Source organism: Eptatretus burgeri, chromosome 8 (assembly GCF_056783735.1).
Source record: "Eptatretus burgeri isolate ZD-2024b chromosome 8, Ebu_testis_v1, whole genome shotgun sequence".
Classification (NCBI taxonomy): Eukaryota; Metazoa; Chordata; class Myxini; order Myxiniformes; family Myxinidae; genus Eptatretus; species Eptatretus burgeri.
The window spans coordinates 30,657,719-30,685,693 of NC_140968.1; the positions used below are offsets into that span (position 1 = coordinate 30,657,719).

Here is a 27,975-nt window from a genome sequence, read left to right on the forward strand (position 1 = left end):
CAAGTGAAACCGCCATTTACTCCCGGAGAGGTCGACGGATAATACCCCCTCGCCGACTCAATCTGTAAAGGGGATTATCGGCATCCTCGATGCTCATGCTCCTATATGCTCGTTACATAATATATTGATGCTCATTACCATGCTCCTACAACTCAAAATTATCCTCACTGCTTGGCATGTATGCTTCTGTAGTTTAGATAGTCCGCGTTGCTTGAAATGTATACTCCTGTAGCGCTGAAGTAATCATGGTGCGTTAGTTGGGCCTCTAGTTACATTTTAAAGACAGGGAAAATGTGGTGAATTGAAGGTCGTGACGTGCGATCACATGTGCACGGCTCGAGCACGGAATAGATAAAGCTAAGGTTCCGCTCGGTCGGGGGGATTGTCCCAGGGGCATTGTCGTTTACGGCGGCGATTCACTTGGTGCTCGTTGAATGGTGAGAATTGAGAGTATATCGGACTCCGGGCTTATACTGATTTATTTTGCGGTGATTAGTTGCACGTGTATACCTTACTGCTTATGCACTCCTTGCTGCACCTGTATTCCCTGATGTGCCCGTAGAAGCGGCTTCAATCAAATGGAATAAAGCCTACACTCTGAAGGTTCTTCTCTCGTTTTCATTTCACCTGTTCTAGGCAGTGTAGTTGTTGTTGTTGTGAATGTAATGTTGAGGTATAATGATGAGGTAATATTAATTTTTTTTTATATGAGATCCTGTTCTCGGTGGTGTAGTTGTCATTGTAAAGGTAATGTTGAGGTAATATTTATTTTTTTAGATGAGATCCTGTTCAAGGCGGTGTAGTTGTTGTTGTGAAGGTAATGTTGAGGTAATATTAATTTTTTTCAGATGAGATCCTGTTCTAGGCGGTGTAGTTGTTGTTGTTGTGAAGGTAATGTTGAGGTAATATTTATTTTTTAGATGAGATCCTGTTCAAGGTGGTGTAGTTGTTGTTGTGAAGGTAATGTTGAGGTAATATTTATTTTTTTAGATGAGATCCTGTTCTTGGTGGTGTAGTTGTTGTTGTGAAGGTAATGTTGAGGTAATATATTTTTTTTTATATGAGATCCTGTTCTCGGCGGTGTAGTTGTCGTGAAGGTAATGTTGAGGTATAATGTTGAGGATTTTTTTTATTTTTCAGATGAGATCCTGTTCTAGGCGGTGTAGTTGTCGTTGTGAAGGTAATGTTGAGGTATAATGTTGAGGTAATGTGAATTTTTTTAGATGAGATGCTGTTCGAGGCGGTGTAGTTGTCGTTGTGAAGGTAATGTTGAGGTAATATTAATTTTTTTAAATGAGATCCTGTTCTGGGTGGTGTAGTTGTTGTGAAGGTAATGTTGAGGTAATATTTTTTTTATATGAGATCCTGTTCTCGGCGGTGTAGTTGTCGTGAAGGTAATGTTGAGGTGTAATGTTGAGGAATTTTTTTTTATTTTTCAGATGAGATCCTGCTCTCGGCGGTCTCGTTGTTGTGAAGGCAATGTTGAGGTAATATTAATTTTTTTTATATGAGTTCCTGTTCGAGGCGGTGTAGTTGTCATTGTGAAGGTATTGTTGGGGGATTTTTTTTTCATATGAGATCCTGTTCTCGGTGGTATGGTTGTTGTGAAGGTAATGTTGAGGTAGTATTTATTTTTATAGATGAGACCCTATTCGAGGCGGTGTAGCTGTTGTTGTGAAGGTTATGTTGAGGTATAATGTTGAGGTAATATTTATTTTTTTTAGAGGAGATCCTGTTCTAGGTGGTGTGGTTGTTGTTGTGAAGGCAATATTGAGGTATAATGTTGAGGTAATATTAATTTTTTTCGATGAGATCCTGTTCTATGCGGTGTAGTTGTTGTTGTGAAGGTAATGTTGAGGTAATATTTATTTTATTAGATGAGATCCTGTTCGAGGCGGTGTAGTTGTTGTTGTGAAGGTAATGTTGAGGTTTAATGTTGAGGTAATTGAAATGAATGCGAGCGAAAAACCTTCGGAGTGTAGGCTTTATTTCACTTGATTGAAGCCGATTCTACAGACACAAAGGAGTACATGTGCAGCGAGGAATACATGTGCAGCAAGGAATACACGTGCAGCCGATCACCGCAAAATAAATCAGCAATTAGCCAGCATAAGCACGGAGTCCGGTATACTCTCAATTCCCACCATTCAACGAGCACCAAGTGAACCACCGCCGTAAATGACAATGCCCCAGGGACAATCCCACCGACCGCGCGGCATCACGGTTTTATCTGTCTCGTGTGCGAGCCGCGCGACACGTGATCACGCGTCACATCCTTTAATTCATCACATTCTCCCCGTCTTTAAAATGTAACTAGAGGCTCAACTAACGCACCATGATTACTTCAACGCTGTAGGAGTATACATTTCAAGCAGCGCGAACTATTTAAACTACAGAAGCATACATTCCAAGCAGTGAGGATATTTTGAGTTATAGGAGCATGGTAAGGTGCCATCGAGGGATGCCGATTATCCCCTTTACAGATCGAGTCGGCGAGGGGGTTTTATCCGTCGACCTCTCCGGGAGTAAATGGTGGTTTCACTTGAGGGAGGCTTCCGATCCTCTTGGGGAGCCTCGACTCGTGCCGGGGATGACTCCTCGATCGCTCTCGGGTGGAATGCGGTAGCTCCGTCGCCACCATTCTCGGGTGGAGTTCCTGGGGGGGAAACACCTGGGGAGGGAATGTCAGAGGGAGGAGTGCCGGATGGAGGAGTTCCTGCAGGAGGAGTACCTGCGGGAGCCAGATGGCGAACCGACACAGTGGTCTCCCTGCCATCAGGAAGTCTAACATGAGCATACTCAGGATTAGCATCGATGAGTTCGACCTTCTCCACCATTGGTTCATACTTGCTTTGTGGTAACGGTTCCGGGATAGGTTAGCTGTTGGGCACCGATTGGCCGTCAATATAACGTCGTTGGTGAGTAAACATTCGTTCGTGAGGAGTAGCATTGATGGACGTACAGAGCAAAGAGCGTATGGAATTCATAGCGTCGAGTAGGGTAACCTCCCACCACTCGAGCCCCAGTCCTCTCGATTTCAGCGCCAGGGTTACGGCTTTCCAAATGACTCCATTATACCGGTCCACCTGCCCATTACCCTGTGGGTTGTAACCCGTCGTTCGACTAGTTGCTATGCCATGTTCATATAGGAACTGTTTGAGCTCGACCGACATGAAACACGGCCCCTGTCTGAATGTATGTACGACGGTTTCCCAAACATGGCAAAGAGGTCAGAGAGACATTTCACGACAGTGCCCGAGGTCATATCCGAGCACGGGAATGCGAATGGGAACCGTGAGTATTCATCAACAACCGTGAGTATGTATCTGTTGTCTGTCTCAGTCGGCAGGGGCCCTTTGAAGTCGATATTTAGTCTCTCGAAGGGGGAAGTGGCCTTGATCAATCTGCCGGGAGCGGCGCCATAGAATCTGGGTTTTAGTTCAGCACAAACTGGGCAAGAAGCATTCATTTGTTTAATATCTTCGATAGAATAGGGAAGGTTTTGTCTGCACACGAAATGTGCCATTCTGGTTACCGCCGGGTGGCACAGAGACACATGGAGGTCTTGCAAAGCCCGACTGATTGTCGCCGAACAGTAGACCCGAGAGAAGGTGTCTGCAGCAGGGTTTTCGCAATCGTTCAGGATCGGGCTTAATCGTGCCGTCGGCTATTGTGGAGCCGAGAAGATTAATTGACCTTGCCGAGAATACGCATTTCTCGTAGTTGAGAGTCAGATTATATTTTCTAGCAATGCTCAAGAATCTGTCCAGATTCATATCATGTTCCCCCCGATCCTTACCGCACACGTGACATTGTCCACGTAAACAAAAGTGTCTTTGAGGTTTTCATCCGAGATGATGTCGTCCATAACTCGTTGGAAGCAAACTACTCCATTAGTGACACCAAACGGAATTCTCCTGAATTAATAGAAGCGTCTACCTGCCTGGAACGCGGTGTAAGGTTTGTCTTCCTCTCGAATGGGAATTTGATGATAGGCGCTTCGCAAATCGATGGTGCTGAATATTTTGTAGTTGGCCACGCGTTCGACCATCTCGTCTATGCGCGGCAAAGGGTAGGCATCGAGTTGGGTGAAGCGATTGACCGTTTGAGAGTAATCGACAACCATTCGTTTCTTATGGTTCTGACTGGTGGTCACCAACACCTGTGCACGCCATGGCGAATCGCTCGGTTCTATAATACCTTCTTCCAGTAATCGCTTGGTCTCGGAAGCGATGAAGTCCATATCGGCGGCGGTGTATCGTCGCGATTTGATTGCTATCGGTTTACAGTCCGGCGACAAGTTAGCAAACAGCAGGGGGACGTTACCTCTGCGGTGGTCAGAGCATTTAGAATTAGACGAGGTTTGCTTCCTCCAAAGGGTATTTCGACGCTCGCGTGCTGCTTGAGGACATTATGACCCAGAATTACGTCTGCGCATAAATCACGAAGCACCAGTACCCTTACATCCCGATGCGTGTAGCCTTATACGTCCAACTCAACATTGCAGTACCCTCGTACGCGGGACTGTAGTGATGTGGAGGCCATGCATACCGTATTGTCTGTCGGGTGGATCTTCCATTTCCTGCCCTTCGCGAGTGAGCTGTTGACGAAACTTTCAGAGCTACCGGTATCAATCAGAGCCTCAGCCATATGCCCGTTAATTCATACGTTGATGATAACTTTGGATAGATTCCCCGGTGAAGCTGCTGTTACTTTCTTTTGTGAGTACAGAGCCGCAGAAGTGGGTTTATTTCTTCTAAGCGTAGATTTGCATACCCTGGCATAATGCCCTTTCTTGTCACAGTTCATGCATGTGGCATCCCTGACGGGGCATTTGTCATGGGGGTGTCTTTTATACCCACAAAAGAAGCATTTACCAATTGAAGTAGTTGCTGAGGAGTTTGACGAGGTCTGGGTATCCGATTCCTCGGGTTTATCTCCATCCTCAGTGTCGGAGGTGTCCCGGGGGGTTCTTTGAGTTTCCGCCGTAGCAGCGTTCAGTAGCAACACCGGTGTCCCATATGACTCAGATTGCTGCTGAGCCGTATCCATAGCTCGGGCCTGGTCAGCTACCATTTCAAGAGTGGGTTGTGCTTTTTCCAGTAAGCGTTGCCAAATGGGGGCTGACCGGAGCCCTGGATGAACGCCTCTCGAATCGCTTCATCTCGATGTTCCTCGGCGGTTACAGCCCGGAAACTGGTCTTTGCCCAACTGCCTCAGAGCTTGCAGGAACTGATCGATTGTCTCCCCGGCTGCTTGCCCGCGTGTGTTGAGAAGATGTCGTATGTATACCTCGTTCTTGCACTTCACGTAGAGCGCCTGCAGCACGTCGATCGCTGCTTCGTAGGTGTCACACTCTGAGAAGAGCCTGAATACCCTGGGCGAGACATGGTTTACAAGTGCGGCCAGTTTGTTGGCTCCCTCTTCAATGATGGTCAGATAGTGTGAGAAGGAACGGAACCAATGCGACCACTTCATTTCCGAGTCAGTAGCGTTGGGGTCCGCATCGAACCTCTCCGGCTTGTAGATCTTGTCCATAGTCGGTTGAGGGAACCGAAGGAATCAAGTGAAATAAATTGAAATGAATGCGAGGGAAAAACCTTCGGAGTGTAGGCTTTATTTCACTTGATTGAAGCCAATTCTACAGACACATAAAGGAATACATGTGCAGCAAGGAATACATGTGCAGCAAGGAATACACGTGCAGTCGATCACCGCAAAATAAATCAGCAATTAGCCAGCATAAGCACGGAGTCCGGTATACTCTCAATTCTCACCATTCAACGAGCACCAAGTGAACCACCGCCGTAAATGACAATGCCCCAGGGACAATCCCACCGACCGCGCGGTATCACGGTTTTATCTGTCCCGTGTGCGAGCCGCACGACACGTGATCACGCGTCACATCCTTTAATTCATCACAGTAATATTTATTTTTTTGGATGAGATCCTGTTCAAGGCGGTGTAGTTGTTGTTGTGAAGGTAATGTTGAGGTAATATTTATTTTTTATATGAGATCCTGTTCTCGGCAGTGTAGTTGTTGTTGTAAAGGTAATGTTGAGGTAATTTTTTTTTTATGAGATCCTGTTCTTGGCGGTGTAGTTGTCGTGAAAGTAATGTTGAGGATTTTTTTTATTTTTCAGATGAGATCCTTTTCTAGGCAGTGTAGTTGTTGTTGTGAAGGTAATGTTGAGGTATAATGTTGAGGTAATATGAATTTTTTTAGATGAGATGCTGTTCGAGGCGGTGTAGTTGTCGTGAAGGTAATGTTGAGGATTTTTTTTTTTCAGATGAGATCCTGTTCTCGGCGGTGTAGTTGTTGTTGTGAAGGCAATGTTAAAGTAATATATATATACTTTTAGATGAGATGCTGTTCGAGGCGGTGTAGTTGTCGTTGTGAAGGTAATGTTGAAGATTATTTTTTTATATGAGATGCTGTTCGAGGCGGTGTAGTTGTCGTTGTGAAGGTAATGTTGAGGATTATTTTTTTCAGATGAGATCCTGTTCTCGGCGGTGTAGTTGTTGTTGTGAAGGTAATGTTGAGGTATAATGTTGAGGTAATATATTTTTTTTCAGATGAGATCCTGTTCTCGGCGGTGTAGTTGTTGTTGTGAAGGCAATGTTAAAGTAATATATATATATTTTTAGATGAGATGCTGTTCGAGGCGGTGTAGTTGTCGTTGTGAAGGTAATGTTGAGGATTTTTTTTTTCAGATGAGATCCTGTTCTCGGCGGTGTAGTTGTTGTTGTGAAGGCAATGTTAAAGTAATATATATATATATATTTTTTTATATGAGATCCTGCTCTCGGCAGTGTAGTTGTCATTGTGAAAATAATGTTGAGGATTGTTTTTATTTTTTTCAGATGAGGTCCTGTTCTCGGCGGTGTAGTTGTTGTTGTGAAGGTAATATTGAGGTAATATATATTTTTTATATGTGATCCTGTTCTAGGCGGTGTAGTTGTTGTTGTGAAGGTAATATTGAGGTAATATATATTTTTTTATATGTGATCCTGTTCTAGGCGGTGTAGTTGTTGTTGTGAAGGTTATATTGAGGTAATATATATTTTTTTTACATGAGATCCTGTTCTTGGCGGTGTCATTGTTGTTGTGAAGGTAATGTTGAGGTAATATATATATATATGTATATATATATATATATATATATATATATATATATATATATATATATATATATATATATATATATATATATATATATATATATATATATATATATATATATATATATATATATATATATATATATATATATATATATATATATATATATATATATATATATATATATATATATATATATATGAGATCCTGTTCTTGGCGGTGTAGTTGTTGTTGTGAAGGTAATGTTGAGGTAATATTTCTTTTTTTTGATGAGATCCTGTTCTCGGCAGTGTAGTTGTTGTTGTGAAGCTAATGTTGAGGTAATATATTTTTTTTTATATGAGATCCTGTTCTAGGCGGTGTAGTTGTCGTTGTGAAAGTAATGTTGAGGATTTTTTTTTATTTTTCAGATGAGATCCTGTTCTAGGCGGTGTAGTTGTTGTTGTGAAGGTAATGTTGAGGATTTTTTTTTTCAGGTGAGATCCTGTTCTCGGCGGTGTAGTTTCTGTTGTGAAGGTAATGTTGAGGTAATATTAATTTTTTTAGATGAGATCCTGTTCTCGGCAGTGTCGTTGTTGTTGTGAAGGTAATATTTCTTTTTTCATAGCAAAAAGACTGTTTAATTTGATATATGTAAGAAGAATTCTCCGTTCGCTTCTTGGCTTTGCCTATTCCATATTCGTTGCAACGATGCCCAGGAACCAATGCACACTTGTGGTGCGATTTTCGGACAACCGAAGCATTCGTCGGACAGGTAACCCCACGCCCTCCTTGAGAATAATCCCTGAATTGTTAGCACGGAGCTTTCGATGACAAAAAAAGAAAGAAAAGTATATTTCAGAGAGATTCTATGAAGATTATTGCACGTCTCTTTTAAACATGCAAAACACCATAATTGTCCCAGATTATTGTGCATCTGGGACACTTCTGACGTCATCATTATACACAAGACCATTACGAAGAGGGGCGTCTTCTTCGTTATTTTAGATATAACTCTAAGCTTTTCTATCAATATACCGAGGAAGACGCTTAGCCGATGAAGAAGTTAGCTCACGGTTATTGTTGAGCGTCTCCAAGTTTGTTCAAACAGACAAATCAAAGCGATTAACCTCTCGTGCGACTGACGTCACGCTCGAACGTGAATAATTAATTTACTCATTAGTTATTGAGAACTTGGACTCGTGTGAACGATTTTAATCGCTTTCACCCTAATTGGCACAATTCAATATTTCAGAAAGCAACACGTCAAAAAGAATCAAGTCACGACCACCAACGGCGACCCCAATGGCTGTCCCTTCATGGTCGTCCTTTACTTTCATCTATCTATAATTCCAGGGGTGTGTGTGTATGTGTGTGTGTGTGTGTGTGTGTGTGTGTGTGTGTGTGTGTGTGTGTGTGTGTGTGTGTGTGTGTGTGTGTGTGTGTGTGTGTGTGTGTGTGTGTGTGTGTGAGACCGCTGTTTCTCGACAACCTCTGGTCCGATCTAATTGAAACTTGCCAGCTATATTGCTGGGGACCCGAGAATGTGCCTTTTCATGGTTTGATATTAATCGGACAAGCGGTTCCCAAGTTATGGCCATTTATTTACCAAACCAATGACAGGACACGGTGCTGTGACGTCACGATGACGTCACAAACCTGTTTTTTTATTTTATTTTTTAACGATTAAACGAGCACATCCGGGCCCGCACTTGTACCTTTTAATTGTTAAAACAAATAGCTGATCGATCGTTGAAAGAAAACGAAGCAACAGCTTGAACTGTAATATTCTCAGCAGATTATATTGAACACGATGATCGATAAATTGAGGATCAATTGTTGTCACAAAAACTCAGCACTATATGGGGATGGCGGGGGGGGGGAGTGAAGACAGTCAAGGTGAAATGACCAGGTGTGGGAACGCAGCAATAATCAACAAACCAACGTGTGTTTCATGGACAACGTAAACATCATCAGAGTAATACGAATGAATCAGTTGCTGCTGTAAGTCCGGAGCCGCCGCTGCACCGACACTCCGATTCGAGCCATAAGGGGCTCGAACGACGACGATGCAGGTATTTTCATGCGAGTCGCTGGGAGGTTTCAATTCGTTCCGACCAATCAGCGCTCGCTCCGGTGATATAAACGTGCTGCGCGTGTCCGCTCGGTTTCAATGCTCGGGGATCTGAGCGTGAGTTACCTGCTCCAGGTGTTCATGGCTCGTCGTGACGTCAGTCGCGCTCCTCGCTTTCCCACAGTTTCGGTCCTGTTATTCCTTTTATGTTTCCGACCCATCTTGGCGGGCTCTGCGCCGACCCTCGCCCGCTCCCCTCCGATCCCCACCCTCGCCCGCTCCCCTCCGATCCCCGACCGTGCCGAAGAGCGCAGCTCCGAGTCGGAGCTCCACGAGAAACCTGGTGGGTTCGAGGTGGTCGGTCTGCACTGGAAGCATGTCAAGGAGCCGTACTTCATCGCCGTCTGGATACTCGTGGCCAGCTTGGCCAAGCTCTGTACGTTTCGTGTGTTTGTGTTTTACTTCCCATCAAATGGGAGACGAGAGGCGTCTGGAATCGTTCGTTATGTTCACTAATAACTGGTAATGGTTGCTTTACATTCAGACTTTACCAGGGGGACAAAACTCCGGTCATTTGTGTGAAATGTCAAGTTGGGGAAGAACTTGCTCTCACCTGTTCATACCTGATTCAGGCGATTGATTGCCGTTTCCATGCTCGTAACAAGGACGCTGCAATAGATGAAGGTGTTTGCTTCACCTGTAATTGTTGGCATTTTGGATGAATCGACACTTTATAAATCGGGTAATGTTCCTATATGATGAGACTAGAGGACGATGGACGTGTCGTTGAGTAATTAGGAATTGTGTACATTTTAATATCCACTCGTTTAAACTCGTTTACTGAATGTAAACCCCTGGTAGATGCTCGTTTTTCTCAATGGAGGTAACTGCTGCAAGCAGGTGTATCTGCTGACTTTGTCCTTTTTTTTTTTCAGGTGCTTTTTCCAAGTTGAACTATCTCGAAGAGTTTGTTCATTTGCTTTGCCCCATGTAATTATTAGCGAAGTATTCCTCTCGTCTTCTGGACACAAACCAATTTGGAGAGTGCACAGGTGTAAATTGTGACGTGTTCTCAAAGGGATACCTTTGCTTACGGAGGTTGTTTTTTCACCCCTTGTCTGTTTGTCTCTGCAGGATATTTCAAAAAGTTGTGGAAGCATTCGGACGAAACTTGGTGGACAGGTTGAGTGAGCGGCGAGGATGAATAGATTCGATTTTGAAGATCCCAATCTTCACCATTGAGTGATTGGGCCAATAAAACGATACATAGCATGATATGTGAAAATGTTGTGGACGAGTTGTGACAAAGCTGGGTGGATGAGTTGGTTCGGTGACGATAAGCCAATTTGATTTTGGTTCAGGTGCAGATCCAGATCCAGCCCATCAGTGGGATACAAAACGGTAACTGTTCAGCCTGGTGCGGGTATACGCTTTCCCGAGTGTCGATCTAGTTTCCATTTGCGATTTGAACGGTAGATGCCGATCAGGTAGTTGTCCTCGTGTTTAATCTGCGTACTCCGAGTTTGAGCACCACTAACCCAAATTGATTAATGTGCATTTCGACGTGCCTGCTAACTTTACTGAATGACGAGCACATTTCACCACGAAAGGGTTATCTGTCTGATATAATGAGCATGCTCCTTGTTGAAAATGCTGCATTTGGTAAGAGCAGGCCATTGTGTGCTGATGTTTTCTCTGTTCTCAATCTGGTGTCATTTTGCTAGTAAAGATCTTTCCTTGACGGTGTGTGTGCACACAGGTGGGTAGGTACTAACCATTCAAAATATCTTTAACGACCTGTATAAATGTCTGACGTAACAGGTGGGTTTCAGGTATGGTGTTTTCCTTGGGTGAGGTGTAGGGGTTGTAATATGAATCGTCCTCGATGACCCTCCTTGCTGTCTCGTTTGATATACCCAATTGTACCAGACTGCTATTCGAGGTAAATCTGGGTCCTGTCATGCCAGCTATGAAGTATAGTAAAACCTGTGGTCAAAGGAATGAACAAATGAATGAATTGCAGGTTCATTTTCTTGAGCTTTTAATTGTGTAGTCTTTTTTTTTTTTTCCTTTTTAAATGCAAGTTACCAATTCTGGCCGTGCATGCTCTAGTTCTAGGGGTTATCATTTGGTGTACCTCTGCACTTGTAGTAATCATGGCGAAATGTCAACACATTTGCAAAAGTGCTCTGAATCTACTTTTCCAACTTGTTACGTTTTGATCACAAGTTCAACATTTTAAACTACTTTCTCCAGTTCAGGTTGACCTGAGAATGCTTTTACATCCTCGTTGGTATAGATCGAGAGGATCATGATGGTTTCCGAGATTAGTTTTTTGTTTTGTTTCATTTTTGTCCCCTACCAGTTTTTCTGCCCATCTCTCCGTCCCACCTGTGGTTTTTCAGACTTTTTCCCCTCCCCCCATACTTTTCAACATATTAAACTGAAACTTGGTATGTGGCTTTATTCTGATAAGATAGAGAACAAGTTCCAGTTTCAGGGAGTTTTGTCAATTTTTCAGTTGCACCCTTTTTGGACTTGGAAAATATCACATTTATTCAAACATGTTCAAAGCAATTCTCACTCTTGTTTCTGTTCTACAGGGTGCCCCACAGAAAACCAGGAAATTTGGTACAGTTTATTTTAAACAAAACAAAAGCAAACTTAGATGTAGTGTAAAACAAAGATACAAATTTGATAACTGCTGCGTTCTGAAATAAAATAAAAAAACGATTAGAAAATTTATATGTTAGTTTATTCATATGGTAAAATACGGCAAAAGAAATCTCAAAATCTCAAATTTCCTGGTTTTCTGTGGGGCACCCTGTAGTAGGAACCGCATATATTGCAGTTCGATATGCAACTTTGCTGCGTTCCAAAGTATTATAAATAATCCACTGCTTTTTTTATTTTTTATTTTATTTTTATTTTTTTGGTCAGATTTCAAATGATTGAAATCGCTCCGTCATGCCTGCAATTCCTCCGAGTATCGCAGCCTTCTGACCTCGAGGCGTTTTGACCCTTGCCTGCAACAAAAATCACCATCTTGGTCTCTTACAAAGAAACGTTTCCTGCTGCTGTGATGACTCAAAAAGGCACTTAAAATTCCCTCTGTTGTAATCCAGGCAGGAAATATCATCAAGGACTTGCACAAGTCTAGAATTCTTGCTAAATGCTCTGGAACTACGCTTCCTCCTCGCTGGCCTTCCATCACAGGCCATACCATTAAATCAACATCTTATCTCGCCTTTCAATCTGGTTCCCGTCTTTATGATGCAATGTCCTGTGAAGACGAATGGCTGCCCATTACCAGGCAATCTGGTGTAGTTGGAATGAAAGATAAATAAATAAAAACCTTAACATGCCTTCCAACCCTGGGGAGCATTTTAAAATGCCATTCCAGACATTGTTATGAATAGCTGTTGGGACATTGCTTCACCATTTCCAAAACGACTGTTTGAACGAGCTGCAATACCATTGATGGTGTTCTTTTTTTCGCTGTCCTTGTAACGCCTTGTGAATTTAATGAGGCTTGCAGCTCGGATGGGAACATCAAACAGGTGACCCTGAATGTGATTCTTCCAGTGGTCCTTTTGACATTGCAATGGAAAGCACATTCAAACATTGACGACCTATTTGGATTAATGTGCAAAGGAAAAGCCCAATGGGGTAATTTTTGAAAGTCATATGTATGTATACAGGATGAGGATTGGTGGATATGTGGGACATTTGAAAAAGCACTTCACTTCTGAGATTTCCATCCTGTATTCAAATCTCAACTCCGTTATAAACTATCGAGCCTAACTTCGAATCTCAACCAAAATGTATAAACTGTCTCACCTGAGTTCGAATCTCGACCCAACTACAAACTCTCTTGCGTCACCTGAGTTCGAATCTCAACCAAAATGTATAAACTGTCTCACCTGAGTTTGAATCTCGACCCAACTACAAACTCTCTTGCCTCACCTGAGTTTGAATCTCGACCCAACTACAAACTCTCTTGCCGCACCTGAGTTCGAATCTCAACCCAACTACAAACTCTCTTGCCTCGCCTGAGTTTGAATCTCGACCCAACTACAAACTCTCTTGCCGCACCTGAGTTCGAATCTCAACCCAACTACAAACTCTCTTGCCTCGCCTGAGTTTGAATCTCGACCCAACTACAAACTCTCTTGCCTCGCCCGAGTTCGAATCTCGACCCAACTACAGACTCTCTTGCCTCGACAGAGTTTGAATCTCGATCCAACTACAAACTCTCTTACTTTGCCGGAGTTTGAATCTCGACCCAACTACAGACTCTCTTGCCTCACCTGAGTTCGAATCTCGACCCAACTATAAACTCTCTAACTTTTCCGGAGTTTGAATCTCGAACCAACTACAAACTCTCGTGCCTCGCCTGAGTTCGAATCTCGACCCAACTACAGACTCTCTTGCCTCGCCTGAGTTCGAATCTCGACCCAACTACAAACTCTCTTGCCTCGCCTGAGTTCCAATCTCAACCCAACTACAAACTCTCTTTCCTCGCCTGAGTTCGAATCTCGACCCAACTACAAACTCTCTTGCCTCGCCCGAGTTCGAATCTCGACCCAACTACAGACTCTCTTGCCTCGCCGGAGTTCGAATCTCAACCCAACTACACTCTCTTGCCTCGCCTGAGTTCGAATCTCGACCCAACTACAGACTCTCTTGCCTCGCCGGAGTTCGAATCTCAACCCAACTACAAACTCTCTTGCCTCGCCTGAGTTCGAATCTTGACCCACCTACAAACTCTCTTGCCTCGCCCGCGTTCGAATCTCGACCCAACTTCAAACTCTCTTGCCTCTCCCTAGTTTGAATCTCGACCCAACGACAAACTCTCTTGCCTCGCCTGAGTTCGAATCTCGACCCAACTACAAACTCTCTTGCCTCGCCTGAGTTCGAATCTCAACCCAACTACAAACTCTCTTGCCTCGCCTGAGTTTGAATCTCGACCCAACTACAGACTCTCTTGCCTCGCCTGAGTTCGAATCTCGACCCAACTACAGACTCTCTTGCCTCGCCTGAGTTCGAATCTCGACCCAACTACAGACTCTCTTGCCTCGCCTGAGTTCGAATCTCGACCCAACTACAGACTCTCTTTCCTCGCCTGAGTTCGAATCTCGACCCAACTACAGACTCTCTTTCCTCGCCTGAGTTCGAATCTCGACCCAACCACAGACTCTCTTGCCTCGCCTGAGTTTGAATCTCGACCCAACTACAGAGTCTCTTGCCTCGCCGGAGTTCGAATCTCGACCCAACTACAAACTCTCTTGCCTTGCCTGAGTTCGAATCTCGACCCAACTACAAACTCTCTTGCCTCGCCCACGTTCGAATTTCGACCCAACTTCAAACTCTCTTGCCTCGCCCGAGTTTGAATCTCGACCCAACTTCAAACTCTCTTGCCTCGTCCGAGTTCGAATCTCGACCCAACTACCAACTGCTTCACTGGTGATTCGCATGCTTGCCAACACCCAGTGCTGGAAGGCATGTCTTCTGTCTTAACTACCATTGGAATGATGTTAAGCCCAAGAACACTGTTGGTGGACATGAAAAATGCCACCATGGTGCCTTTTGCGCAGAGTTGGTGTGTAATCAACTTTAATCAAACCCAGACCTGGCTGGTCAGTTCATGAAATGACGAGGGTACCTCCCCTTCCCACCCTCCCCAAATAATGATCTCCAGTCAATCCCTCAAGGTAAGAATAATTGGGGCCATTATGCTTTACCAGCCCCGATTATCATAAGTAAAATCAATAATTGGTGTTTCTTCAACTGGGGGAGTACCTCTTACTGAGAACATTTTGAATGCCCTCCCGTTCGTAGGACGAGGTGTGAAGGGCATGAGTCTTGGTTAACAGGATGTGAAAGTTTGGAGGATCACTTTGTGAAAGCGTAGAAACCAGGCCTCGTCTCTTAAAGTTCAAAATATTTTAATATTGATGTAGATGGCACAACATGTCAAAATGAGTTTTCCTTTGACACAAAACTATAAATAAATTTTAAGAACAAACATTTCAAGCTTGATTAATTATTTGCATGTTAATATTTTCTTTTGACATTTTCTGGTGATTAACTGTTTTGACTTCATGAGCAGCCCCTGAGGTCCAATGACTTGGCAGTTTTGTTCTTCAGGTAGTTTCCCAATCATTAAATTTATTTTGATTTTATTAAGTGGTTTTATGTTTTTTTATTATTATCATTTTTTTATTGGGTAAAATTAAAAGTTAGATTATCCAAATCATGATATATACACATATGATTATCATATGATAATTGATTATCCAAATCTTGCAACTTCAGACTACACATACGATTTCAATGAAATTTGACCACAACTTTCATCACCTGTGATGGCATCAAAAAAAAAAAATAAACGGCGTCTGAAGGAGTCAACAGAGGGAGTTTACATGGGGGAGGGGGGTGAGGATTAGAGGAGTGGGTTTCCCCCCTTCCCCCAGCCATATTTGCTTTCTTCCCAAACGATTCACACAATTTCGATGAAACTTCACGACAACCTTCATCACTCAAGACATGCCAAAGTATGTTCCTGACATTAGCAAAATTGGGTTCTAAGGGGGGTTTCCCACCACAATATGCATTTGCTTTCTTCTCCAAAATTAAGTCTCGGGTCAAAATACCACCTGACCCACAACAAATTGCAACAAAAGGTTTTTCAGTGGTTTTCATTCCTACTGGATATACTGATCAACAGAAAAAAAAAGTCTACCAAAATCTGACATCTGGAAATGGGTTAAAACAGTCATTTTCAAGATGGCTGCCACCGGGCTTTGAAATAACTAAAACAGCTATAACTTCTTTAATAATTGTGATTAAAAACATAATTGTTGGTTCTGGTCCATGGTTTTAATGGATCAGCAATCCACTGGTGTCAATAAAATTTAGATCTGATCAGTATTTAACATGAAATCCAAGATGGCAGCAAAAATCAATAAATTTTCCATCTGAGCCAAAATCACTGAACACCTGGTGCCACTGAAACATTTATTTGTGAACATTACATAATGGCAGATTAGGTTACAATTTCAGTCCTCATCACTGTCCTCTAGTTCCTCAGAGGCTTGATTTCGTGGATTGTCACAAAACGTCACTTGGCATGATCCACATGCAGACGTACATGGAAGCTCATTCTTTCTGCAGCTGCAACGGGGTGTGTCACAAGCTGTGGTGCAGTTGCAGTGTATCATCTTGAGAAGAATGTCTGGTGCAGCATTCATGGCAGTCATGATAGGTACAAATCGATTGTCTTCAAGTCCCCAGCCCCAGTCCAGAGGATCGAGGTCACCCTCCATCCCCATCCAAACCATGACCTGGTAGTACACTCGGAGACAATGAAACTTGGCAGATTCCATTGGGGGAAGATGTTCAGGTGTAACGGAAGACTTAGCAGCAGCGACCTTCTTTGTGAATATCCTGTAACGCATGGCTGCCAGAGAACTTGTGCTCTCCCCACCAAATATAACGGCCATCGCTTGGCTGCCAAGTTTCTTTATTTCAGCGTGGCTGACGCCTCTCGAAGTGAATGTATCTGCACACAACTGGAGGCCTTGATCATCTTCCATGAGTTTCTGAAAGACTGATTTTTTTTTTTCCCCAATGCCATACACACGAGATGTTGAATCAATCATCTAATGACGTCATGACGAAAAAACTGATTTTTCATAAAAAATGAAACTCTCAAATCAAGGTCTTTTGGCAAGATAACCTTTGGCCTAAGGCCAAGGTACGCTTTTTATTTTATTTTTAATTCTTTTATTTTTTTTAATGTTCACTTGCCTGTGCCTGGTTGGGTTTGAGGGAAGAGTAGCAGCTGACGTGAATCCGATTCAGGTTCCTCCTGATTACTCCAATGCAAGACTGTACCGATTTGGTCTTCCTTTTGATTTGAATTGAATTTATTTTAATCCCATTCTAAATTCAATTGAATGATAATTATACAAAAAACGTCATGGGTCAGGGTCGGGTGTCCAATCAAAGCAGGACATCTTGGTACCCGGTCATCACTGCCAGCAGTTAAGTGGCAGTTCTCATTGTCTTATTATTTACATAAATTCTGCAATAAACAAATCATACAAAACAAGTCCTGGTGAGGGTTTACAATCTGATTGCTCTTTTTCTTGTTTGTATTTCTGATTATTCGTTTCCATTTTAAGAAACTTGCTGCTGAGACAGGAGTTTTAAGACTTATTTTTCTACACCTGACTTGTAAAGTGATTATTTTTTCTGTGACAGGTATGTGCATCAGTGAATTGGTGTTAAAATTCCATAACTTGGAAATGTATTTATTGTCTTGCAGAATGGCTGCAGATACTTTATTCAACAAATCAAAGTTTTGAATGTTTTTGTGTGTGTACATTATTTACATTATATCTTCTGCATATCATATGTTGTGCTCCCGGTGTGTGCCCTAGTTTAGAATAGGTACACCATATCCCTGCCTGTCATAAGAGGTGACTAAATGCTTGGTGTCGGGAAGGATATCCGGCCATGAAAAAAATATTGCCTCAAAAAGGGAACCATGATAGAAGATCATCATGGGACCCACAAGGTTAACCCCTGCTCTCGCAGGGAAAAATTGCCTTAAAATGTTTGTGTGTTTGTGTGTCTATCCTACATTGTGCTTTTATTTACATTCCGGCAGTGCTGCATTATACTGTAATGGCTTTTGAATCGTATTTGCTAAAATGATAGCCAATGCAAAGCAAATGAAAAATTGTCTTCCCAGTTCCCTATGCTTTAGGTTAATATTTAGATTATATATATTTTTTTTTAATTTAAATTTTTTATTTTTGGATGTTTTATTCTTTAATTGCATTGAATGTTCTGCAAATGTTATTAAATTGTGGAGACCAAGTGCCAATGGTTATTTTGTATGGAGATGGAGGAACAGAGGGATTAGGACTTGCTTGAACTGAGTGGGGGAGTCAATGCTCTCGTATTGTTGTTGTTTTTTTGTTGTTTTTTCTTCTTCTTTTCTTTCTTTTGGTGTCACCACAATGGTTGTTCACCCTTCTCCATCTACTCTTGTCAGTCACCCATTCTTCCTCTAAATTTCTTGCCACTGCATCTTTCCATTTTTGCTTGGGCCTTGCTCCTCTTCCTGGCATTGCCACATCCATCACTCACCTCACTGCATTTCACGCTCTCTCGCATCACTAAACTAATTTGATATTCTCAGCTACTTTCTTTCACGTTTCCATAATCGTCACTAACCTTCTGTATACTGGTTCCAAACTGTGTTCTTTTGTCATTCCACATATCCGTCTCAGCATCTGCATCTGCATCTCATTTACATCCAGTTCCTGTTCCTCTTTCTTTGATATTGCCCAATTTTCTGCATTGTATAACAAAGCCAGTCTCACAACTATCTTGTAAATTCTTCCATTCGATTTCAGTGGTACTTTTCCATACCACAACACTCAACTTCCTTTTACCCAATTATTCCAAGCAGAACTAATCTGTTGCTTAATTTCCATTTCCACATATCAATCTTCTGTCACCCAAGACCCCAGATGCTTGAGATTATAATCTTTACACTTCTGGCCTGATCCTCCCACAGCTAAAACTGACAATCCATATATTGAGTATTTGGTTTACTCATATAATGCCCTCCTATTATATTTAATAAATAAAGTGATGCTTGTGCAAGAATTCTGGATTTGTAATCTCTATAATTTTAACTCTTTTGAGTTTATAAATTATATGATTCATAACATAGTACTGCTGATGGATTTTCTATGAATGAGTTGGTCTGATTTGACATTTCATATGCTGTGGAAAGATTTGTTCCATTGTATGTGTATATTTGCTCTGATAACTACTTTAATGGTCCCCATTATTCCCACCTTATTTGTGGGGTTGGTCAGGGTAATCTTTTTGCTCCTTTTTTTTTTTTTTGGTGAACCAGATGTTGAGTGCAGCCGATTCTGGACAGAAAATTCACGTGTTCAGGTGCTGACGATATCTTGCCTCCTCGTGGAATCTTTAACAACCATCAAATACTGCTAGCACACTGGTCTTAGTTTAGTGTCCTACCGGAGGACTGCACATATTGATTCCCCACCCTTCCTGTGAAACACCAGGATGACAGTTTATAGCTGGGTTGTGATTCAAACCCAGGCTCGATAGCTTAGTGGCAAGGTACACACCTCAGGCATAAGCTGATTATTATTACATTGCTCATGTGGTGCATTCATACTGCAAGTAATGATAATCAGCTTATGCCTTTCGTTCTTCCCTTCTCTGCACTTCGTGTTCATTAGGGAAACAAAAGTTAAACTTTATAATTTGGATTTGTTAAGTGTTTGTACCACCTTGTTCGTTGCAGGTACTTGGTGATGGGCTTTTTCTCTCTTGACTTGTGCATGATGAGGGTATCCTTGTTGGGTTCTTCTCCACTTGGTAGTTGTGTGTATAATCTAAGGTAATGTATTGTCAACAAACATGTTGTGGTTTTGATTTTATTGTGAACTTAAACTTGTTTGAGGACAATCCCTATAATTATGCAACAGCTACTGCATATGTGAGCAAGTCTGGCGGTCAATGTAAGCAAGAATGACCTGACTCGGATTTCTAAGCAACCCTGCTACGTGTACAGCAGTTTTGTTTGAAATATTGTGCATTTGTTCCAACAACATGCACTAAATTCCTTTGAAGGACAAATCTGCCGTAGTATTTTGTTAAAGATTGTTGGAATTTTAAATTTACCCTCTGAAATTGAGGAAGCTTTGGCAGAAATGCTTCAGCCACAATATTTGTCACTTACACAAGTTGAACCACCCCGTGTGAACCTGGCAAGGTAGCTTGGTGATCACTCGTCCTTGAGCAAGAGTTTAGTTTGTAGCGAATCTTTTTTGCTTCCTTTGCTTCCACAATGAGCTGCTGCATGTGCAATATCGAGCCAGCATGGCGTTGTCTCTTAAGTACGTCATCCATGCTGCTCAGCAAAGGTGCCTGTCGGCTGAATTTGACATTTTTCCCGAAGGAGTCCGATATAGGTCATGAGCATCTTTTTTCAACAGTTGACTTGCACAACAATCGTGTTTTGGATACTTTAAAAATGTTTGTTGGGGGACAAAACTGATGTTGGGCCCACTGCATGAAATGTCCTTAAAAACTGTGGCAGGTTGGATGTTTACCTGAGTTTTTTATTATTATTTTTTTTCCACCCCCATTATTTCAAGATTACTTTGTTGGCCCACCATTTAATTTTCATTGCATGCTCCGTTTACCACGAGCTGTATGATGTGTGTTTGCACATTTTTGTGAAGGTCTGCTTGGGAACTCACTTTTTTGGCCCAAGTCTTTTACAAACCACCTGGCCAGGCCTGAAGTTTGATTGAGGGTGCAGGAATTTAATTTGTTCAGGGTGTTGGTAATTCTCATAATGAGGATGTTGTTGGGCCACCAAGGTGACACCACGGGATGTTTAGGGCCAGCAGAAGGGACACCCAGATGAACTTGCACACAATGAATCACCATGATGACGGTTTCTAGCTGCGTTGAGATTCGAAGCTAGGTGAGTGTGTACCTCAAGCTAACTGAAGATTAACTTATGATGGTTAAAAATATTTCTCCTTTGAGCAGATTATACTGGTTAGGATGTAATAATTTGAAAATTTTAAAAATATACGTAACTGTTGTTTAAGCTGTTTATTCAGCTGTTTACTCAGCTCAGGATGTGATTTTAATCCTGAACAAATGTGTTGTAATGTTTGGAATTTTTTTTAAAAATACAAAACAACATCAAAATGAAATTCCAATTGGCTGTTTTATAAAATATAAAAAGAGTTCTTTGTACTGCTGATGTCACATGGTCACTCAGGATTTTTGAGGGATTGTTTTGTATACATTTCGAATGTTTTAATTATCATTTGATTATCACCATTTTAATTGGTATCATTTCCCTGACCCCCCCCCGCCCCCCCTATCCAATTTATAATGGCCAGTCTGAGATTATCATGTATCTGCAAGAGCTGTCACTTGAAGATTGAATGTTTATTGATACCAGGCATGATGTTTGCTGTCCATTGGTGTCAACACCAACATATTGTTTGACATTCACACCGAATGTGGTTCTGGAGTCGGAATATTAAGGTGAAAGCCAATAAACCCTACAGGTCGAAGATTAAAAGATATAAATAAATAAAAAGTTTATCTCTCGTGGTCTATTACATGGTCGGTTATCTCCATATGCCGGTTTCAGAAGATAGAATGGAGCCTGCGTGTGTTCTGTCTTCATCATCCCAGGAATGATGTCAAACACCCTTTGTTTATGCAGCAGGATCACACCACTACAAACCTTTTAATACACCTTTCTTTGTCAGGGGTGAACAGGTGGCTATCCGATGCCAAGCCAGGAAAAGAAGCATGAACTGTGACTGCATCTTCCCCAAATTCCTTACACATCTTGGGGAAAAGGGCTGTACGTGGTTGGTGAATTTCTTCCACAGATTTGGTTGGCATTATACCCCATTAATGGAGGAATGCCAAGATCATTGCTACTTTGAATCCGGGAAATGACCTGGAAGCCACCATGTGCTGATGACTCAAGAAACCATCGACCTATATTGTTGCATTGTTCCTGCTTTGAACTCTTCAACTTCTGGAATGGCTGAAGCCCATCAAGCAGGTTATCCCACATGAACAGAGAGGTTTGGGTCCAGGCCATAACTGCTGTGACCAGGTCTTACTAATTGGCCACATACAAGCTTAGAATAAATAAACAAGCAGCAGCCTTTATTGACCGATGTCGGGGTGAAGTATACGCACACCATTTATCCTCACGTTCACGAGCCTTCTCTTTTGCAGCTGCTTGCTGTTCTTTAACAAATGCCATTAGTGTCTCTCCCTTCAGTCCAAGCCGCTCACCTCGCTCAGTCCACTTGTCAAACTCCATGGCAGATGGATGAGTGGTTAATTTGAACTCGGATCACAACTGCAGCACCGTGGCTTATGCATAGTCTTCCTTGTCTACTGTTTCTGTGACATCATAAAGCCTTTTACCATTGACAGATCCTGAAACGGTCGCCAAAATGTCAGAGGCGAAGTATGCGCACACCTTCGGGGGTTTTCTTCCCTTTAGTGTATGTATATTTTGTGGTGCCAGATTGAGCGCGCTCTCCAACAACTGCAATCCAAGCTTTGAGACTCACGAGTCTGAACGAACATACAGGTCAGCTACCACTCAAATGGATCTTTGTCAATTGGTGCCTGTGACTTCTGAGTGGTGTTGCTGATCACACAGCATAATGTTTTTTGAAACTTGTATTTCAAATAAACAGATACAAAGTCGAATGAGGAAGTTCACCATTACATACAATGTCCAACTCCGATTCCCACATTGGGTTTTCCTTTACTGCCACCCAGTGTCCCAGTCCTGCTGGCACAACTCTCACATGTTCATCTCGTCCTTCTGAGCTGTCCAACCTTCGATTCCCGTTGCGGTGTCCTCTCTCGTACGCTGGCCCATCCAGGTGATTTCAAGAGCTCAAAGGAATTCCTTCCCGATACACAATCTTGATGAATTTTAATCGACCTATTTATAATCGGCTCCATGCGTTAACAACCAATCTGTACATTAACACCTCGTTCACTCATTGAGCACGGGAATGATCGAACACAGGGCTTGTCACATCTCACCCGTCTCTGTACACCTCCCTCTCTTGGGTTTATATAGCATCACAGAACAATCCTGTGTGTTCCAGCAAATGAGATTCTCATCTGTACTGGTAGTTTCATCTGAGAATGTTCCAGCATCTACATGAATCTCACCAGGCAGTTTACAATGCAATACTGCCACCTACAGTCAAAATTCTCATTACATCAAGCAGTTTATGTTACAATTTACCGATCCATGCTAAACGAAACTTGCAACATGCAACCATCAATTTTAATTGTTCATTTACAAGCATTTACTAATGCTTACAACATCGAGCTTTCAACTGACAACTTATCTTCCGCCGACGATTCCGTTTGGAGGAACGGCCTGATGAACTTGTTAAGGCGCTCAAGTGCAGAACTATTCTGCTTGTTGGTGACATGCTGACATGGTGAGCGACGAAGTTTCCTGTACTTCTTGGTGACAATATAGTACTGCAGCATAACAAACCAATTGTTCAAATTTGCATAAAAGCACCAAGATTGGTGCTTTTATGCAAATTTGAACAATTGATCTGAAATATCAGACTACGCTGCTGGACTAATACTAGTCTTCTGAAAACCCTAAATAAAATAATGGCCTCCGACAATGATCTGTCCTTGTGCTAATGCTTTTCAACTTTTGAACCAGCGATATCCCACCACCATCGTCTTGTAAATATATTTATCCAGATGATGTCTTTGGTAATTCAGTTGCCAAGAAAGATGCAGGCGTTATCCTTGAAGATGTCAAGATCATGGAGAAGTACTCCAAGTCGTGGTGACCAAATCGGTTGTCTCTACCTTTCACCTAAATAACTGAGGCTTCTAAAACACTCTGAAGTTCTGTGGCAAAAAAGCCAAAATATCTTGGAGTAACACTTGATAATACCCTTGGCTACAGACAACATATGGATAATGCTTAGAGAACAATCAAAGCGAGAGGATTCACGTCACACAAAAACCTTCTACGGGTACCTCTTGGGTCTGTGATGCCCGTCCATTTTGGACATCAGCACTTGCATTTGTATATTCCACAGTGGAGTACTGCCTCAACAGCCCGCACTCATGGCAATGAGATTATTCAGTGGGACTATAAAATCGACACTTCTCCTGTGGTTGCCATTACTCTGGAACATACCTCCACCAAACACCAGGAGGGATGTAAAGGTATTGAATGAGTATTCTAAGATATTGGGTAACCCAGGGGTCCTCGCCGTTCAAATCGTAAACTCGCAACCACCGCATGGTCTGAAATTGAGGAAGCCTTTCTGTATATGCGGAAAAAGGCTCCTGCTCTCTATAAAGGACATAAACACTCAGTGACGTGATCTGTGTGGCTTGCTTGTGAGGTTCCCAACAAGGAACTTGATGGCCCCGTGGCTGAGCTCCGTGGCTCCCAGCGATCAATAATACGTTGGATTGCATTGGACCGAATAAGAAAATAAAGATTCAACTGCTTCGTTCTGTGATTTTGGAACACAAATACCTCTGCAACATTATTTTTGACTTTTCCTTCTGAAGTTTATGCTTACCGACTCAAATAGGAATGCTTATTGTTAATCGCTGCATTTTGTTTTTTTTATTTTCTGTGCCTTGCATGGCTGTCTTGTTGTACACCACTCCTTCCCAATTCAATATCCAGGCAATGCATGATGTCATCGCTGGGTGCCGAAGGAAGGGAGTTCTCCACTCTGTTTTCTTTCTAGTTTGTTTTCTTATTTTCTTTGTTTGTTTGTTTGTCTGAGTGATATCTCAGCCATCCTTTGATCGAGGAAGCTGAAATTTGAGGACAAAAGTGAAGACGTGCTTTGGCAAAAACAGTATTTTAATTTTTTTTGATTAATCAATGGATTGATTAATTACTTTATTTTCGATTTGTTAATTCCTTACTTTTCTTTCTCATCTGGGCAATATCTCAGGCACCTTTTGAGCTGGGAAGCTGATATATGGACATGACTGTGACCAAGTGATTTGGCTATAAAGGATATTTTTGATTCTTTGATAAATTTGATTCATTATTTTTTGATGAATTGATTTTCAAAACGTTAGATTCAGATGAAACTAGTGGTTTTGGTGTTCTATTAGACAATTGATTGAGAAATCCATACTTTTACAATTATTTTATTTTAATTATGCAATCAATCAATGAATTTATTGTACACTGCTGCAGCTAAATTCCATCTATGTGCTGCACCGAGGCATCATGGGTGCCGAAGGCATGCCGGCAATGTCACGCACTGGAAGATTTATTATTTATTTGGCATGGGGGACTCTACTTTGAATGTACCTCTAATTGCTTTTATTTTTTTTAATTTTTACATTTTTTTTTGACTTTTTAGAGGTGGTTTTCTGATTGTATAATAACTGGACAGTGTGGAGCAAAATCTTACCACTTGGTTAATGTTCATGCTTGCTGATGGTTAGGTCTCCAACCAGCTGTTCATCAAATTGATATTTCAAACTGTTGCATGATCACCTGATTGAAGAATGACACATACATACATACATACATGTAATTAATTGCACAAGTCAGGAAAATAATTAAAAACATGTCTGGATGGAATCCCCAAAAAATCTAAACAAGGTAGAAATGATGTCATAATCTTTTTACGGATTGCCATCATGACATCCTTTGACGTTTTTGTCATAGACGGCAATAGTAATAATTGTTTGAACCCGTCCATATTAGAGTTAAGCCTGGTGTTACTTAATGGATAAAGCGGCTGGCTTAAAACCTTAGGGTCTTGAGTTTGAGTTCCTGTTGTGCTGTTAAATAACACCAGGTGGGTTGACTCGACCTGTCATCCTGAGGTCGGCAAAATGAGTACCAGTTTACTGGAAATGGGTCACTGCGCTCCCTGCAATGATGCAACCAGCAGACTGCATACAAAATAATACAGTATGTTCGAGGTAGTTGTAGATTTGGGGTGTCGGTTGGTGTAATTGTGTATTTTATTTGTTGTTGGATTGAGACAAAAATGTCAGATATCGTATTGGCAATCCATAAAAGGATTGTGGTATCATTCCTTCTTACAGTGTTTGGTTGTTTTGGGGGATTCCATCCTGACATGGTTTTTTTTATTTATTATTATTATTATTATTATTAAACCTCTAGCACCAAAGGTGAGTGCTCCTTTAAGAATGTATGAACCCCTGTGAACCTCAATTAAAACATCAGCAGATCATTCTGGGCCATTTTACTTAGTAAATTGTGCATTTTGTCATGCCTTGCAACCCCATGACAGACTTTATGGCAGATTGTGTGCTTTACAGAAGTTTTTCACTCTGCACATGTGTAAGTGGCATTCAACAGGTTGTGGTCTAATATATATATATATATATATATATATATATATATATATATATATATATATATATATATATATATATATATATATATATATATATATATATGTATATACACACTGTATATTGGTATACAATACCGAAGAGGGAATGTTGCTTCCTTCTATTGGAATCATTGTAAATTGTTCAGCCATTATTGTGCTTGGCTGGATGCGATTTATCAACAATTTGGTGGATGACCAATTCAGTGATTTCATTTTTTTTATTTATTTATTTTTATTTTTTGCAATCTCTTGATTTGGTACTTTCATGATTTTATTTTGGCGACTTTCATTCTTAAGTTGTGAAAACGGTCGGGAATAAAGAGGTATTGCTTTTGAAGGCTTATGACCACTATATAGTAGCTTTTCAGCATATCATTTTGTACACATTTGATGGGGTGTCTGTTTTCCCCATCCCCATGTATGGAGTCCGACCATATTCTGCCCTGGATATTTCTCTTCCTTGGTTCAATGGTTCCGTGATACTTTGTTTCAATGGGGTTAAGACTCGAGGTCCTACCCCAAAGATTCACTCCATCATTGGCTGAAACACAGCTCCAGATTTCATTCATCTTTATTCACTTTTATGCACCCCTCCATCTTTATCTTCCTCAATAATTGAGATTATTTTCCTCAACTTGAACAGACTAATCACTGCTTTTCAGAAATTTTAAGTGAACTTAAAAAAATATGCAAATAATCTGGTCATTATTTTTTTTGGTGTGCCATCTCGCACACATTTTATGTGTGCGCATGCGTACGCTTCATCCTCTGCACTGCTTTCCCATGAGCTGGAAACCACAAAGATGGTTCTTGATTCTGACTAGTCATGGATCTGTTTTGCTTTTGTGAGATTATGAAAGTATAATATAATGGTAGCTAATTTGAAAATTTTTTCACAACCCTACATCCCCCTGCGGTGTGCAGTGTTCCATCTGTCACATCGACTCTCAGCCGTAATCCCAGAAAGCTGCTTGCTGATTGTTCTGGGCCTATTGCTTGGTGGGGTGGTTTGGGGTGCCATCCACCAAGCAGAGTTCACACTCACCCCTACAGTGTTCTTCTTCTATCTCCTTCCTCCAATTGTATTTGATGCTGGCTACTTCATGCCAAGCCGCCTCTTCTTCGACAACCTGGGAGCTATCTTGACATATGCTGTTTTTGGGACTGTGTGGAATGCTGCCACCACAGGCCTTTCCCTTTATGGCGTGTATTGTCTCGGATCCATGGGTAAGTGGTTTTACCTTTGACTGCCCTTTTAGGTATATGCAGGAGCATACAGCAGTTTGTATTTTTGGGGGCTATAATGGCCTAATAGTATATCCTGGTGTTGGCACAGTGGTTAGTGCAGCGGCTTGGGATCCAAGAGGTCCTGAGTTCAAACCCCGTTGGGCCACTGAATTAATACACCAGGGGGTTGACTCAGCTTGTCATCCTTCCGAGGTCGGCGAAATGAGTGCCAGTATACTGGGCCGGTGTATACCCCGGTTAGAATAGGTGTACCATATCCCTGTGTCGTAAGAGGTGACCAGGGTTGCGTCAGGAAGGGCATCCGGCATAAAACATGTGCCAAATCACTATGCGGATCATATGGATGATCCGCTGTGACGACCCCGAACGGGAGCAGCCGAAAGAAGAAGAAGAAGAAGAAGAAGAAGAAGAAGAAGAAAAAGATGATAATGGCCTAATAGTAGAGACTTTGAACTAGCATCCCAGAAGTTGAGTTTGAATGAAAAAGCAACAGCATTTCGGATTCATGTTTGAAGCTTGTGAAA

At 41.8% G+C, this 27,975-nt stretch overlaps 1 protein-coding gene across 6 annotated transcripts in view; it reads left to right on the top strand.

Annotated features, from left to right (window-relative positions):
- The first annotated feature begins 7,798 nt into the window (after positions 1-7,798).
- Positions 7,799-27,975, top strand: part of LOC147021445 (sodium/hydrogen exchanger 3-like) — a 67,089-nt gene continuing 46,912 nt past the window's right edge. For 4 of the 6 annotated variants that reach the window (XM_085891377.1, XM_085891378.1, XM_085891374.1 and 1 more), the window contains exons 1-2: positions 9,252-9,612; positions 27,128-27,430. In XM_085891377.1, the coding sequence (XP_085747503.1) occupies positions 9,276-9,612; positions 27,128-27,430 (640 nt within the window). In that variant the 5' untranslated portion in view covers positions 9,252-9,275. Of the gene's footprint in view, positions 7,878-9,060; positions 9,178-9,251; positions 9,613-27,127; positions 27,431-27,975 lie in introns of those variants that run through there. The other 2 variants (XM_085891379.1, XM_085891380.1) reach the window with 2 other exon arrangements.